Source organism: Thalassophryne amazonica, chromosome 15, assembly GCF_902500255.1.
Source record: "Thalassophryne amazonica chromosome 15, fThaAma1.1, whole genome shotgun sequence".
In the NCBI taxonomy this organism is placed as follows: Eukaryota; Metazoa; Chordata; class Actinopteri; order Batrachoidiformes; family Batrachoididae; genus Thalassophryne; species Thalassophryne amazonica.
In genome coordinates, this window is record NC_047117.1 from 61,090,720 (window position 1) to 61,106,578 (window position 15,859).

A 15,859-nucleotide genomic window follows, 5' to 3' on the forward strand; every position below is an offset into this window, starting at 1 on the left:
CATGAAAATAAAATAAGGTGTACTTGAAGGAAAAACTACAGCTGTTTCTGTTGTTGTAGTTATCAGTTGTAGATATTCACTGTATGATGCCATAAAGAGATTAAAAAATAGAAAAAAGTTTTGGAAGGAAATATATATCGGATTTACCTTTAAAAAATGATTCAACACTTTTGACACAAGGACCATCTCTTCACCAAATTTTGCTTTTAGTTGGGGTGTACACAAAGAAACAAACAAGGCAACAAACTTTCCCTTTCTCCTCATTGGTGAAGGCATTAAACTCCTCCATCCAACATGAAGAAATCAAGCAAGGCATATGCTCAAATGTATTACTGTATGAAAGAATTTAACAGTTGTCCATGTTGGCCCCCAGTTGAGTGTGGGGTTGTGCTATTCCTTGAAGTGCTCCCAGCTGCTGATTTCTGAAAACAGTGCGTCTCCTGGACAGGCAGTGTAGTTCACCACCTGTCTGTGCCCGTGAAAGGTGAAGTTGGCTGCCAGTTTTCCTCCATTAATGCCACACTGGACAAGACGATGGCGCAGCAGATTCATGGAATGGCGAGACGGCAGGGTGGCGGTGTAGTTACCGATGATGGACACGCCAAACCCAACTGAGTTTCGGCCCCTGGTGTGTGTACCACGGTAATTCCAACCTATGCCTTCATAGACGTAACCATCAGAACCAATGACAAAGCTGAGGTCACAAAAGACAAAAAGGAACATTATTAATCAATGCATACAATTTAGGAATGATCTATGTATGACACATTTGGTTAACCCCAAATGTTGTTGTCACCTGTAGGCAATGTCATCCCAGCCACGGACATCCTGGTGGAAGCGTTGCATGGCCCTCATGTCACGAGAGCAGCTTGGGAAGGACAAACAGGGTGAGGACGGCTGGTAGGTGTGGTGAACGTAGAGAAACTGAAGCGGTAGAGATAGTGGCTCACGTATTCCTTGGTAGGGCTTTGCTCCCCAGTGACAGCGAGAGATGATATGAGGACAGTCTGGGGAGATGTGAAGATAGGATCCTCATGTCACATCTTGCCACCAAACCACATACGACAACACAGTTGGAAAATATTGAAAGACCTGTTGTACGTAAATGCCTGTTTGGCTTATTTCACAGCTTACCCCAGTACTTGTGTACAAAAGCTTGCAGACCATCCTTAACAGCCTTTGTTACTCCAGTATCTAATGCGAACCATTCTGTCTTCTCCAACTTCCAGACCAATGCTAGTGTCTCCATCACCTGACTGTGAAGATCAAGAGGTTCCAGAATGGATCTTGAAATCTCTCTTCGCCTTGCACTGACAACGTTGGGCATGTCATCCAGACTCTGTGCCTCTTGCAGGATATAAAGGTAGTATCCTTTTAAAATCTCACTGAGTGTCTGTGAGGGTTCAGACATAGACAAATTCATGAGGTTCATGCCTAGTATGACACCATCCATGCCCCCGTGGATAACAGCATCAGTGGCCAGAGTAGGAGCCCAAGATAGCTTAAAAACCTTTGGATAGAGTACGCTATCCCAGCATCCATCTGGCCCCAGCCGTTGAGATGGTGGGATGCCCTGAAGGCTGAGGAAAGTCAAGCCTAGTGATCTTCCTAAGGTAAGAGGGAATATCCCATCAGCGGGTGCCCCTTCTATTCTGACTTTCAGACCCATTTCAATTCCAAGGAGTAATGGTGCCAGGGCTACTGTGGTGCCATCTGGGGTGAGAACAACCCCTCTCTCGTCTCCATGGTCTGTCACAATGTGGTGGGTGGCCTTATCAAAAAAGCTGAAAGACGAGGCATTAAGAATAGCTGTCTCTAGACCCTCAGCATTACTAATATTATTTGAAGCACCCAAATAATAGACAGTCATTGCGTCATCGTGGCCGGCGGTCCTCCGTAATCCCCTGACCAGAGCAAGAGCAGACAGATCTGGATTGGAATCTTCAACCTGCTGCACAGCACGGATGAAGCTGTCCATATTCCGTAGGTGTACTCCTGGGGGGAAGCAAATTAAGAAACCACATGGAGGAGCACAGAACAGCACTTCGACCACATACCTCTGCCAACACTTGAAGTGAAGACCCTCGTGCTAAAAGTACTAAAGTCACAAAATGTCCATTTTGTAAAAATCAAGTCTGATAGTTTAAGTGAGTCAAAGTCCGTTGTAACCCTTGATGTATAAAGTGTTTGCAGACAGGTTTTCAGCATTTTCAAACTTCATCCATTGTGAGATTGCGCCACTTTTAAAGTTTGGTAGTTTTTGCACTTTGCTTTGACGTACACTACGTGCACAATTGCTAGGTACGTTGTACAGTAGTGTTCAGAATAATAGTAGTGCTATGTGACTACAAAGATTAATCCAGGTTTTGAGTATATTTCTTATTGTTACAGGTACCAGTAGATTCGGTAGATTCTCACAAATCCAACAAGACCAAGCATTCATGATATGCACACTCTTAAGGCTATGAAATTGGGCTATTAGTAAAAAAAAAAAAAAGTAGAAAAGGGGGTGTTCACAATAATAGTAGTGTGGCATTCAGTCAGTGAGTTCATCAATTTTGTGGAACAAACAGGTGTGAATCAGGTGTCCCCTATTTAAGGATGAAGCCATCACCTGTTGAACATGCTTTTCCCTTTGAAAGCCTGAGGAAAATGGGACGTTCAAGACATTGTTCAGAAGAACAGCGTAGTTTGATTAAAAAGTTAATTGGAGAGGGGAAAACTTATACGCAGGCGCAAAAAATTATAGGCTGTTCATCTACAATGATCTCCAATGCTTTAAAATGGACAAAAAACAGAGACGTGTGGAAGAAAATGGAAAACAACCATCAAAATGGATAGAAGAATAACCAGAATGGCAAAGGCTCACCCATTGATCAGCTCCAGGATGATCAAAGACAGTCTGGAGTTACCTGTAAGTGCTGTGACAGTTAGAAGACGCCTGTGTGAAGCTAATTTATTTGCAAGAATCCCCCGCAAAGTCCCTCTGTTAAATAAAAGACGTGCAGAAGAGGTTACAATTTGCCAAAGAACACATCAACTGGCCTAAAGAGAAATGGAGGAATATTTTGTGGACTGGAGAGTGTCTTATGCTGAAGAGGACATGCCCTTGAAATGGGTGTTTCAACAAGACAATGACCCCAAGCACACTAGTAAACGAGCAAACTTCTGGTTCCAAACCAAAGTTGTGCATATCATGAATGTGTCGCGGCTCGTCTTTAGTCTTCTCAGGATGTCGTCTTTTAGATAACACAAACTAATTGCAAGTGATATGCTAGAAAATGACACAACACTTTAGAATAATTCAGCCTTAAGCAAGATAAAATGCACAATGCACAATTGGAGAGCTTGTAACAGTTGGGAAATCGCTTCTCCATGAGTGACAGGGGTGCCATCTGCTCTCTGGAATCCCCTTTGTTTCCAAATGTTTGCATGTACATGACATACGCCATAAGCGTAGGCTGAGTCTGTGTAGATATTAACACGTTGATCTTTAGCTATCTGGAAAGCCATAGTTAAGGCTTTGATTTCTGCCAGTTGGGCTGAACAAGGCTGATCAATTCCTTGGGACTCCAGTAATTCAAAGGTCTCGCCATCCGTGTTTAGTTTAACAATCCCCATACCCGCATGCAATCCTGCGGCATCCCGAAAGCATGAGCCATCCACGAACAGGGTTAGATCTGCATCTATGGCGTGATTATACAAATGTTCTCTGGCTCTCAAAAATTTCTCTGTCTCTGCCACACAGTTATGTGGAGTACCATCTAACGGTGTGGTCAATTTGGTGGCGGGATTCACCGTGTGACAACGTTGTATTGTTATTTCTGGAGCGGACAGCACAACTTCATATCCAGTGCGTCTAGCTTGTGTTAAGACAAAACGTTGACTGGTTAGCAGGGCATGTAACTGATGCGACGTGTACAACGTTACTGCATGTCCCATGATTATGGATGATGCTTTTTGAAATGCAAAGGCAGCTGCTGCTAGACCCTGATAGCATGGTGGCAATCCTGTTTCAGTGTTGTCAAGCTTTGTACTATAATAGGCCAATGGTTGTTTTCCTTCATTTGTTTCCTGCATTAGTACAGCACAAGCATATCCAGTTTTTTCAGTAACATACAAATGGAAAGGTTTCCCATAATCTGGGCTACCTAACGCGGGAGCAGATTGCATGTCTGTTTTTAGGGCCTCAAAAGCTCCCGTTGCCTGATCTGTCCAGACGAGGAGAGCTGCATTGCTTGTTTGCCCCACTGCTCTAATTATGGCACGCAAAGGTGCAGTTTTTATAGCATAATCACAAATCCACGGCCGACTGTACTCTGCCATCCCAAGGAATGAAAGCATCTGTCCCACTGTTTGGGGTTTGGGAGCCTTGATTATAGCCTCCACTTGGCTTGGGGCTATACATCGCGTGGTCCCACACAACTGTCTTCCCAAGTATTCTACTTGTTGTTTGCAGAACTGCAATTTGTCCTTACTTACTTTATGACCTCCATCTGCCAATGCATGCAATACAATTAATGAATCTTTTTCACACTGTTCTTGAGTCTCTGATGCAATAAGGAGATCATCCATATATTGCACCAATGTACTGGGTATATCAAGGTGTTGTAAATCTTCAGCCAGGGCTTTGTTAAAGATGGCTGGGGACAGGTTCAGTCCCTGAGGTAGCCGTGTATACGTTAGCTGTTGTCCCAGAAATGTGAATGCAAACAAATGTTGTGAGTCTGGGTGCACAGGCACACTGAAATAGGCTGAACACAGATCGATTACTGTGTACCATTTTGCTCCAGCAGGGATGCTTGATAGTATAGTATAGTAGGTACTATAGGTGCATCCATTTCTATTATTGCATTGATAGGACGCAGATCATGTACCAGCCGATACTCTTTGGTATTGTTTTTAGGGATAGGATAGATAGGAGTATTGCATGGGCTTGCAGTTTTTATTAAAACTCCAGCTGCCATTAGTCCCTTAATTACTGGTTTTATGCCTTCAATAGCCTGAGGTTTTAATGGATACTGCCTTTGGTGAGGCAGTTTTGCTCCCGGTTTTACTTTTATTTTTACTGGTAAGGCTGTTTTTACTAGTCCTACATCCGTTTTGCTTTTGGACCACACCACTGGTGGTATTTGCTCTAACAATTTCTCTTGTTGGGCCGATAACACCATCTGTCCCTCTGGTCTAGGATTGAGCTCCACTTTTTGAGCTATAGCCTCATCATTTACTTTTAAATTAATTCGTATAAACTGCTGGTCTTTTGACAGATGTACTTGTGGACTTTCCATGTTTTGCCATTCTTCAACTTCTGAGGCTGTCTTTACCATTGGACCTAGGTCATGGGATTCGTACTTTTCTGAGACTAAAAGGGTCACATGAGGCATGGCATTCGGCACTTGATACCATTGTTGTTCAGCTGAAGTTAGCTTGACAGAAGCTGCGGCCCCTTGGGGGCCTAAATAAATTTCTGTGGTGGTTATGTGAAACAGCCGTTGATTCATCAATGCATCCCAGCAGCATGCATAGTCAGTTTGTTCTTGTTTGGCATCGAACATCAGGGTGACATGTAAAGGTAAACTAGGTGTATATACTGCTTCATAGTGTTGTTCGGCCCAGGGCTTCCATTTTTCCCATTGCAGTTGAAGATTTGAATTTTCTGGTTGTAACTTCAGCCAGTATACCATGGGTTGCACAGGTCGGACCTTGTTTTCCATGTCCATAAGCACCATAATGTTGGCGAGTGCTTCGTCAGGAAAGTGTATTTGCAGTCCTTGATGGGTACACACTATCTGGGTTTGTAGCTTACATAAAATGTCTCTTCCCAGCAAATTCACAGGTGTATTTTGTGAGTATAACAGGGGTGCTTCAATTGTTTTTCCTGCAATCGTTACAGGAAGTGGGCGTGTAAACGGTATTATTTGAGTCTTCCCAGAGAAGCCGATGGTCTTAATTACAGACCCAGAGAGGGGGAGATGAGCGCCCATTTTCCCTATGCAAGAGTATGTTGCCCCTGTATCCACCATGAAAGGGAAATCTCTGTTTTGTATATTAACAGTGACGGTTGGCTCTTCCTTAGGTATCATCGAAATAGCCAATGCCACCGTTTCCCCCTCTGTCTTCTCTAGGCCCCCCTATTGCCAATAGGCAGAGGGTCCAACCCAAGGTCGGGCCGGACAATTTCTCATTCGATGTCCAGGTTGTCCACAGCTCCAACACTCATTAGAGGGTTGATCCCCTATTGGGGGTGTTGGTCCCATAGGCGGTCCCGCTTGACTGTTCCTGGGAGCTGAGTTTTGGAATCTGCTTCCAAATGAAGGTTGGCGAGATCCTCTTCGCCACCCTCCTCTTTGACCTTGAAAGTTCCGTGACTCTCCTCTCCACCCATGACTGTAGGTGGGTCCATTTCCGGGTGTGCCAGTGCTATGGTAGTGATAGTGATGCTCCACTGGTGCTGAGACTTCTCCTGCAGCAGTGCTCCCTGCTGCTCCTTGGGGGCTCTGTGTGGCTGTTACCACAGGTGCCTGTAAGGTGGCAGCAGTGTTTGCCGTAGGGCCTGTGCTTGCCGACTCAGAAGGAACAGGGCTCATCATTGGTGCCTGGGTCTTTGTTTTTTCTTTCTTGACTTTGGTTAGCTCTCCCAACTGCATCTGCACCAATTTTTTCGTCAGGGATTTTGCTGCATCTTTTTCTTTTTGTTTTTCTTTCTTGTAGATTTCAAGATGGTGACAAATATGCTCAGAGTATAAAGCCCAATTCATTTTTGATAGTCCCACAACTCCATCTAGGGCTTTCTGAACCTCATCTGGTAGAGCCTTTTTTACAGTTATTTTAAACAGGATTTCAGTTGCTGGAGAATGGTTCCATGCATTTCCTGTTTCCTCCGCCCATCTCTTCTGGAATCGGTGCAGGAACTTCTTTGGGCACTCTTCAGGTGTCCACTCCTCATCATCCAATTTAGAGGGATCCAAGACCTCAGGGTACTTTCTTCTCAGTCCTTCCCACATGGAGTTTCTATAGCAATTAAAGGGGACTTCATCATGTTGATTTGTGCCCATCATTTGTGTTAGTCCAACCTTTCCTGCTAATTCTTCAGTGTCATGTTTTCCCATGACATGCATTAGCAAGGCTTTTATGTCACCTAAAGACAAGGTTACCCCTGCAGTGCCCTCTTCTAAGGCAGTTATCCATCTCCCAGCTCCTTGGGTGATGTCTGGCAGCCTGTTGGCCAGCCCCACCATGTCTGTCCAGCTCCATGGGGTATACACATGAAGACCATTTCTAACCACCAATGGGCATATGAGGTCTTCGTCCTCCTCTTCTTCTGTGGGGGCTCCATACTGTCTTCCAGATCGAGTGCGACTGACTGGTTCCAGGCAGTCCATCCAGTCGGTTATATTCTGTTCTAAAGCCGCTATGTCTTTGGCTACACATCGTTGTCTTTGCCTGAGTCGGGCCTCTTTTGCACTCTCAATGATGATCTCACCAGAAATCTTTCGGGTGGGTGGCTGTATAATGTGATTCCCTTGATTGGGCGTCGACTGTTGTAATATTCTTCTTTCCTCGGTGTCCCTATGTCTTTGTATTCTTTCCTTCGCTAGCCGAAGTTGCTCAGCTAGTTCTTCATTATCTCTTCTGGCCAGATCCAGTGTGTCACAGAAGCTCTTGTGCCACTCTTCGGAGCCTCTATAGCCTGTGAAGGTCCAGTCGGCTGACTTATGGTGGGAGGGGACGGTTTTCAGTGGACCTCGATGTGCAGGCGGAGCCTTCAGGTCTCTCTCTTTATCCTCGTCTGCCTCCGTGTCACTGTTATTTGTGGCCCCCCCTGCTGGTCGTGGTGAGCGACCACTTACTTTCGGACTTGGAGACCTTGTATGATCCATTTGACAGACTGAGGACCTGTCTCCTTGTGGCTCTCGAGCTTTTAGTGTCAGTGTGAATTTGCCCTCCACATCCATGCCTTGGTCCTCTTCACGAGTTCCTAATACAAATTGTCCAGCTGTCTTTCCCATATCATGACGTTTATATGGGGGTGGCTCTGATTCCCAGCTCGGTGCACTGGCTTTAGTCTCTTGGATCTTTCCTCTGTCATTTTTTCTCTTTTCTGCTGTAGCCTCTGTGCTTCCTGCTTGAACAAGGCCAAAACTTCTTTTTCTTCAGTGCGTTTTTTGTTGTTATTTACGTTCTTCTGCTGATCTTTAATTTCTTTTTTTCTGTATTTCTACCGCAACTGCTTCACACATCACCGGATCAAATGATCCCTCCAAAGGCCATTGCCTGCCCCCATGTGACCTTTTGTGCCACTTTCTCATACATTGGTTGGCCTTAGTGCGTTTTCCTGGATATTTTCTTAGTACTAGGTCTAGCGGGGTACTTTCCCGACCTTGACCTTGAGAGTTACCCATGTAACCCTGACAAACGCTATGTGAGGTGTTTCTATGGTGTTCTGGTAGTCCCTCAGGGGCTGTCCTGATCCAGACCAATAACTTGCTGGCTGTAACACCTGTTTTGTATTTTAAACCCTTAAAAGGATTAAATTTCCAACTGCTATGCCCGTCTTCTTTTTCTTTAACTAAATATGAAAATTTACCTGTTTCCCACCGAACCTTCCTTGGGACCACAGTCAGAGTCAACCTAGGAAACAGTTCTTCACCTGGATCGGTTGGTAGTGTTATTAAATGATTTAATGGTATGCTAAGTTCTTTATTAGGATCAGCACAAAGCAGCTCCAGCCACGGGGTTAAACCCTGATGCCACAGACGTCTTATCAGCAGCTCCCAATTAATTAGAGGGAATTGTTCTTTCTTTTGCTTCAGATTGATTACCTTAGTAATCTGCCATAATTTCTGATTGATCTCTTGTTCGTCCTGCCAATGTTCTGCTCCTACCCTGTCAAAATAGGTCCTTTCCAGCCAAAAATGTGTCCTGATTCCCTGGGTTTCGATGTCTCCGTCAGTCAAGTAATGTTCTGGGAGTATTATTTCATCATCACTTAAGTCTCCCATCAAAGACTGTCCCAAGCATTGATCAGTCTGTCAGCTTTTTCACTATAATCTAAGCTTTAACTCTTTTGATTTATAACCAACTTTATTTATTTAATCCTCTTACAACCCTAACACCTCCTAATGTCGTTGCTCCCGACTTTCTATTTCCCTTCTAATTTTTATTTTATTTTATTTTTTTTTTTTACTTTCTGCTTCTCGTCTTTTTCTGCTATGTTTGTTTATTAGTTTTCTCTCTTTGAAATAATATCTACCTTCTCTGTATTTACATAGCACTCTTCTCCTGTCTTTTTCTTCACTGCCTCTGTTTCACACTTTCCTCTCTGCCTGTCATGCACCTCCCAAGTCCTCCTGTTGGGTCTAAATACCTCCCCCTCGTACTCTTTCACATTAATCTTGTATGTCAGCCAGCCTGCAAGTTCTCACAGCTTTACACAGATTACTCTCCACTCTCCCACACACCAATCTTCAAAAGCTTTATACACAAAAATTATTAAAAACAACTTTCTATATATCTCTATCTAGACTTCTGCCACTTTTCACTCCGCGGCTTTAAACAACCTTTTTATTCACTTAACACCAATGTGTTCTGTTTAAGCATGTATCTCTTCTTCACGTTAGACAGCTTCTCCGGCGCTGTCAGCAACTTCATATATTACTTTTTTCAAGCCCTCTTTGAGCGTACAATATTTCATTTACTTCTACGCCTTACCGCGCCTCGCGTGCGTATCCTGTGCTTAATATATTATTTTTCACCAGCTCCTTTCTGAGCATACAATATTTCATTTACTTCTACGCCTTACCGCGCCTCGCGTGCGTATCCTGTGCTTACTATATTATTTTCACAAGCTCCTTTCTGAGCATACAATATTTCATTTACTTCTACGCCTTACCGCGCCTCGCGTGCGTATCCTGTGCTTTTCTGCACTTTCTTCTACCTTTTTTTCTTCACTTACTGAGCTCCTCGTGAGCTTAATGTGCCTTTGCACTGAAAATACTCTCTTTTTCTTTTCTTATAAAAAACTCATATTACTGTGTACTTAATTACTTATTCTTCTCCCACGCCCCACAAGCGTGTATCTGGTGCCTTACTGCACTATTTTCTGCTTCATTAATTCTCATGTATTCTGCACTAACTCTCTATTTATTTATTATTTTTATAGTTTTTCTCTTTTCTTAAAAAATGACGTCCTTTATTGAGCTCTTTTACTTACTGTCAGCTGTGCTTCTTTGCACTTTTCTCTTTAAATCTCTTTATCACGTACGGTATTTCTACTGCGCCCCCTCAGGCGCTTATCTTGTGCTTTCTCTGCACGTATTCTCTTGTTAAACTCTTTTTTCTCACTTATTTCACTTCAGTCTCTGTTAAACTCTTTAAATAACCTTGTATTACCTTGTATCTATTTGTCAGTATACTCCCCTAAATTAACCCCTACAGCGCATGCTATCAGCCGGCACGTTAGTAACGAATTTCAACACCAATTATTCCCCAAGCATCCAGGTTAGTTCTCCACGCACTCTTTCCGCACCAGAGTTCATGAACATTCCTGAACTTTCACTCACATAGACATTCTTTTTCCCGGGAACACACACACCTTCTGAGCATTTTATCTACAAGGCCTGATAATTTTCAATCTTATCTTTTTTTAGTCTCTTATCAATTTTCTTAGTCCAGGTTCTTTTGGGTAAGAGGCAATTAAAAAATATCACCTGTCAACTTGGGCGGAAATCCCGACTCACTCCTCCAGATCATGCAGAAATTATAAAAGGTTTCTGCTTACCTTTTAGTCGTGATCACTGTTATTTACGGTCTGGAGGGATGAGCTGGACTGCCCCAGGCTGCCGGAATGCCCCTGGACCCTCCTGAAGCTGGCTCGCCAAGTTCTGTCGCGGCTCGTCTTTAGTCTTCTCAGGATGTCGTCTTTTAGATAACACAAACTAATTGCAAGTGATATGCTAGAAAATGACACAACACTTTAGAATAATTCAGCCTTAAGCAAGATAAAATGCACAGAGTTTTTAAGTTTATTTAAGCCTTCGACACAAAGCTTAGACAAACTGAGTCCTCTAGAGAGACTGAATATGACAACCGCGCTCGTCTATTTATTGGAGACCCGCGGGCATCGCTCCTCCTTCGACTTTTTTATTTATTTCATTCCCAAGACATGGTTTTCTATTGGAAGCGTCCTCTAGTGAACCCTAAGCAGGTGTTAGGCCATTATTTCAATGTGACAAACGCTCCCATTAAAACATGAAGGATTTACAACTGATTTTTTTAAAAGACCTTCAGCCACAGGTGCAGCTGGCCTGAGGCCCCCTCCGCACGTGGCCTCAGCCACACGTGCAGCTGGCCTGAGGCCCCTGCACGCGGCCTGCGGGAAAGCACCTAAAAGGCCTTGGAAAGCCCCTGACAGACTAAATGACTAATAGAGCCCTTTTTTTTGGGTTGAACACCTGCTAGTTCAACCAGAGGACATACAGTTCGGATCAGGACACTTGATAGTTCATCACAGTTCAAATATGGACCTAAAAATTCTTCTACAAATGCTTGGTCTTGTTGGATTTGTGAGAATCTACTGAATCTACTAGTACCTTGTTTCCCATGTAACAATACAAAATATAATATAATATAATAATATATATAATATATATAATAAATATAATATAATATAATATATAAGGTTGTGGTTCAACTTTCCTTCTTTAGCCATGTCTCATAGCACTGAACACCTTGTACTTCTGGCCACTCCAGGAAGGTTGTAGTTCTGGAATACAGTGGTACCGGAAGATAATGGGTTCCTGGTAGCATCATGTTTAATCCTTCTCAAGACTTGTGCAGTTTATCTGCATCTTTTCTTCTCTACATTTCTTGTAACCCCGTTGACTATTTGCAACAAAACAATTGATTGTTTGGTGATTACACCTCAATAGCTTAACTATTTCGAGATTGTTGCATTCATCCCTGTGAAAGGCTGCCAAATAATTATACACACATTAAAAGAGGGTATTAATTACTTTAGGCCACAACCTCCCTCATTAAATAAATACGTCACCTCAGAATGCTTAAAACCAATATGTATTCAGGTTTATATAGTGTTGTAATGTAACAAAGTAGAAATACTTTGTTACTGTGCTTAAGTAGTAGGATTTTGATGTATCTGTACTTTACTTTATTTACATATCTGGAAACTTTCACTTTACTAAAGGTCCTCATTAAAATGTATACTTTTACTGCGATACATTTCCCTGAACCATCTCCGTTACTACAATATAAAAGTAGAAGAAATTTGATTGGGTAATACCTGTTTGCAGAGGTGAAAGTAACCCGGAGCGCTGTACCAGGAAGAGATGTCCTCTTCAGATGCAGTGCAGGGGTATGCCTTTCACCCCTGCAGCAAGTGCTGTGTTTGACATAAAACAAGTTTAAAAGACAAAATAATAACAATAATAATAATAAAAGATGACAGGTTGAATCTGTGCCCCCCGCTGAGGAAGAAGAGAGTGGAGGGTGAAAAGGGGGCCATCTGCGCTTTGGACTCCAAACATGCACACGCCACGCACACACATACACGGATCGGCTCCTGCTGAACTTAAGGGTTGAAACTTCAGTATCGACAAAACTGGCAGGCGTGGCTGTTTTGTTTTATCTGAAATTTCTGCGGAGATGCAGTGGGTAAAAGCGGCGCCATGTTTTGGATTCAAGAGCGCAAAGAGCACCGCATTTTGTTGCTTTGCAGTGGTTGGTGGTGGTGACGCTTGCATTGTTTGTTTTTTGTTTTGTTTTTTTGTTTGTTTTTTGTTTACTTTTCCTTAAATTTGGTACTATAAATGACTGTTCTGTTTCACAAGAGCCTGGCTGTTGTGTTTAACAGAAAATTGTGTGTGGGTCTTCCAGGAAAAAGACTGCATCTTCAGAAAATGAAGACAATTTTATTTACAGCTATTTCCATCCACCTGTTCCTCACTCATCCCATCACCAACACCAACTGCTCTGCCAGAGGCGGATCCAGCCTTTTATAGGGGCTGAGGCCCCCTCCTGGTTTATCCAGACACCACACTGTCTTTCTTTTTGTGTCGCCGTTTCACTCTCCACTCGTTTTGGATTTGACTTTTACTTAAAGTACATTTTATGAGAAATTTACTTTTGATACTTAAGTACAGTAAATGTCAGACACTTTAAGACTTTTACTCAAGTAATATTTTTAAAGGAGACTTTAACTTTTGCCAAAGTAATTTTTTGGTAAGATACTTGTACTTTCACTCAAGTATCACTTTGAGGTACATTATATAAGACTGGGTTTATAGAGCTTGGAATTGGGAAAACATGCTTAGAAATGGTAAGGTCAAAAAACTCACTTGCATAATAATTGTGCACGCAGTGTCAATGCTCCTGGCCTGGAAATTAGGAGCACAGCTGCTAGTTAAAGGCATTCAGTTATGTGTTCATGAATATTATCATATGTTGGTTATAAGCAGAGCAAACAAAAAGTATTGAAGAACATGGATACCTCAAAGGAACCAAGTCACCTAGTCTAGTACTTGATATATTTATCATGAAAAATTAAATAAGCCTGTCCTGGCAGAGGTCTGTGGAATGAAATGTTTCTTCTAAATCTTCTTCAGCTTCACTGCCCTCTTGCTCCGCAGCTTTGCCTTGGTCATACAGGTTGTTGTGAAAATTAACTTCTGGGGAGGTTTACATGTTCCAGAAAGGCAAGAATAAACTGGACTGTTTTTTGCGTCTTTGATTGCTCCGAAATCTAAATGACCTGGTGGGGTTTCACTGACTTTAATGTCTTCTTGCCATGTTTGAGGGTGCTGAAAGAGTCGTAGCAGTCAGCAGTCATGGAGATGCGTGATGGGGCGCCTATGATTGGTCTTTTCAGACTAAAAAAGCACATTGTAAAACCAAACAAGTTAGCAGAATTCAAAAATACTGAGGTAATCAGTTCCCATAATATTTTTGAGTTCATAAACTTAAAGTCAATTGTTCCCAGAACTTATAGGTTTTGATTATATGCTACTTGTACCTCATGATTACAATTAAATTAAAGTGTTCATGAAGTAAAAGTAAGTCCCTTCAGCTACCCCCTTGCTTTTCCCTCAGGGTCAGCACAGCAGATCTGAGGTGGAAATGCATATTGAGCTGACATAAGTTGTACACCAGATGTCCTTCCTGATGCAACTCCACATTACATGGAAAAAATGTGGCAGGGGTGGGGTTTGAACCAGGAACCTTCTGCACAAAAACCAAGCACACTAACCACTTCCCCACCACCACCACTGCTCAAGTGTTCACTAAGTCAACTCAAATATTTCCATATATAATTACTTAATTCTTTTAAGTTGTGCTAAAGTTATACTTTGCTGCTTTTTTATACTTTTAAGTAAGCTTTGCTTACTTAATATACAATTAGTTCAAGTCAATCAAAAATTCTGAGTTTAATTTACTCAAAAAGCAAGACCATGTTACACAAACTTGAAATATTTAAGTAAGTCAAACATTTTTGTAAGACTTTGGGTTTACACTACTTAATCTTTTTAATTAATTTGAACATTCACAGATTTAGAGTGCACGTTTGACACTGAAGCATTCTTTACCAGAGTATGAAAACTTGCTCTTTCCATAATGGAGAAAAGAGACTTTTAGGCACATTTTCTGTGAACAGTATTTATAGCATGGACTTAGTGACACAAACCCAACATTTTTATGCTCACCTTGAATTGTTTAAAATTGTGACTTCACTAATTTTAGCATGCAGGTCTTTGAGTGCTAACAGATACCAATTCTTGTGCAATCTTGTTAAAACATTGAAAAAACTTTGGAGCTACTCCTCTGATTGGGTAACCTTCAAAATATAAATATCAGTGAACTTTCTTTAACTCTGAAAGATATGGCATTTTTAAAATTTTCAAAATCTGCAAAATCTGGATTATCTGGATCCACACCAAATCTCATCTGTTGTTAGACAGCAGGGCTCCACAGATGGCTTCACTTTTATAAAGGTCTGTGCATTATCTCTTGAGCCATTCATGAAAATGCTGCTAAAGAAAATGGAAAAAGTGGTTCTGCCCCCTTAATCAGATCACTACAAAATATAACAGTTTCCTTCTTGTCCCATATAATACTCCACCCTTCCACCCAAGTTTCACAAAAATCAGTTCAGTAGTTTTTGCATAATCCTGTTAAACAAACAAACTACACTGAAATCATGACCTCCTTGGCAGAGACACTCAACAACTATGGTTTCTTCCATGCCATTGTAAAGGCAATATAATGTGTCACAGTTGTTGAGAAAATGATTGTTAGTGTGTCAAAAATGAAGTAATGCTACACAATCAGAATATAAATGTTATGAGTAATAAATGTTTGCCGATCATAGTGTGAAATACCTGTAGCTCTGTTGTAGGACAAAGCCAGAAGAAGAAACAAAGGTCCATAAAAAGTCATGTCATATGTTAAAGAAAGACCTCTCTGTAAACCTAAAGAACCACAGTTAGAGTTCCTCCTTGCTACTTGGACAAAATAGAATCTGAACAAATGGAAATGAGTTGTTGAAAGTTCTACAATACCTAACAAACGGGCGCCCTAGTACATGTAAGGAAATGCACAGTGGTGGCCTGGTCCCAACATCTGACAGGAGTGTTTGTGTACGTATGATTGCAACAGTGAGTTTACTCTTTGGACACTCATGCTGCCAAATATTGATTTGGATACCATTAAGCTGAAGTGTGTTCTCATGAAAGCACTGTATGGATGCCAAAATAACTGCTTGCTTTAGGTGTATTTTGCAGTTCCACTCTCCATCCAGATTACACAGTACCATGCATACAGAAAGTATTCACAGCGGTTCACTTTT

General features: G+C 42.0%; 1 protein-coding gene across 1 annotated transcript; it reads right to left on the bottom strand.

The window, feature by feature from the left end:
- Window positions 1-206: 206 nt before the first annotated feature.
- pglyrp2 (peptidoglycan recognition protein 2) lies at window positions 207-15,642 on the bottom strand. The gene is made up of 4 exons (XM_034188181.1): window positions 15,393-15,642; window positions 1,135-1,995; window positions 797-1,007; window positions 207-694 (listed from the first exon to the last, which is right to left on the bottom strand). Exons 1-4 carry the CDS (start codon window positions 15,448-15,450, stop codon window positions 391-393), a joined length of 1,434 nt encoding a protein of 477 aa, XP_034044072.1. The 5' UTR covers window positions 15,451-15,642; the 3' UTR covers window positions 207-390.
- Window positions 15,643-15,859: the final 217 nt, after the last annotated feature.

Coding starts and splice junctions, on each gene's coding strand:
- pglyrp2 (XM_034188181.1), bottom strand. CDS start 15,450: ATGACTTTTTATGGACCTTTGTTTCTTCTTCTGGCTTTGTCCTACAAC. Junction 1,008..1,134: donor TTTTGTACACAAGTACTGGG/GTAAGCTGTGAA, acceptor ACATCTCCCCAG/ACTGTCCTCATATCATCTCT. Junction 695..796: donor TGGGATGACATTGCCTACAG/GTGACAACAACA, acceptor TTGTGACCTCAG/CTTTGTCATTGGTTCTGATG.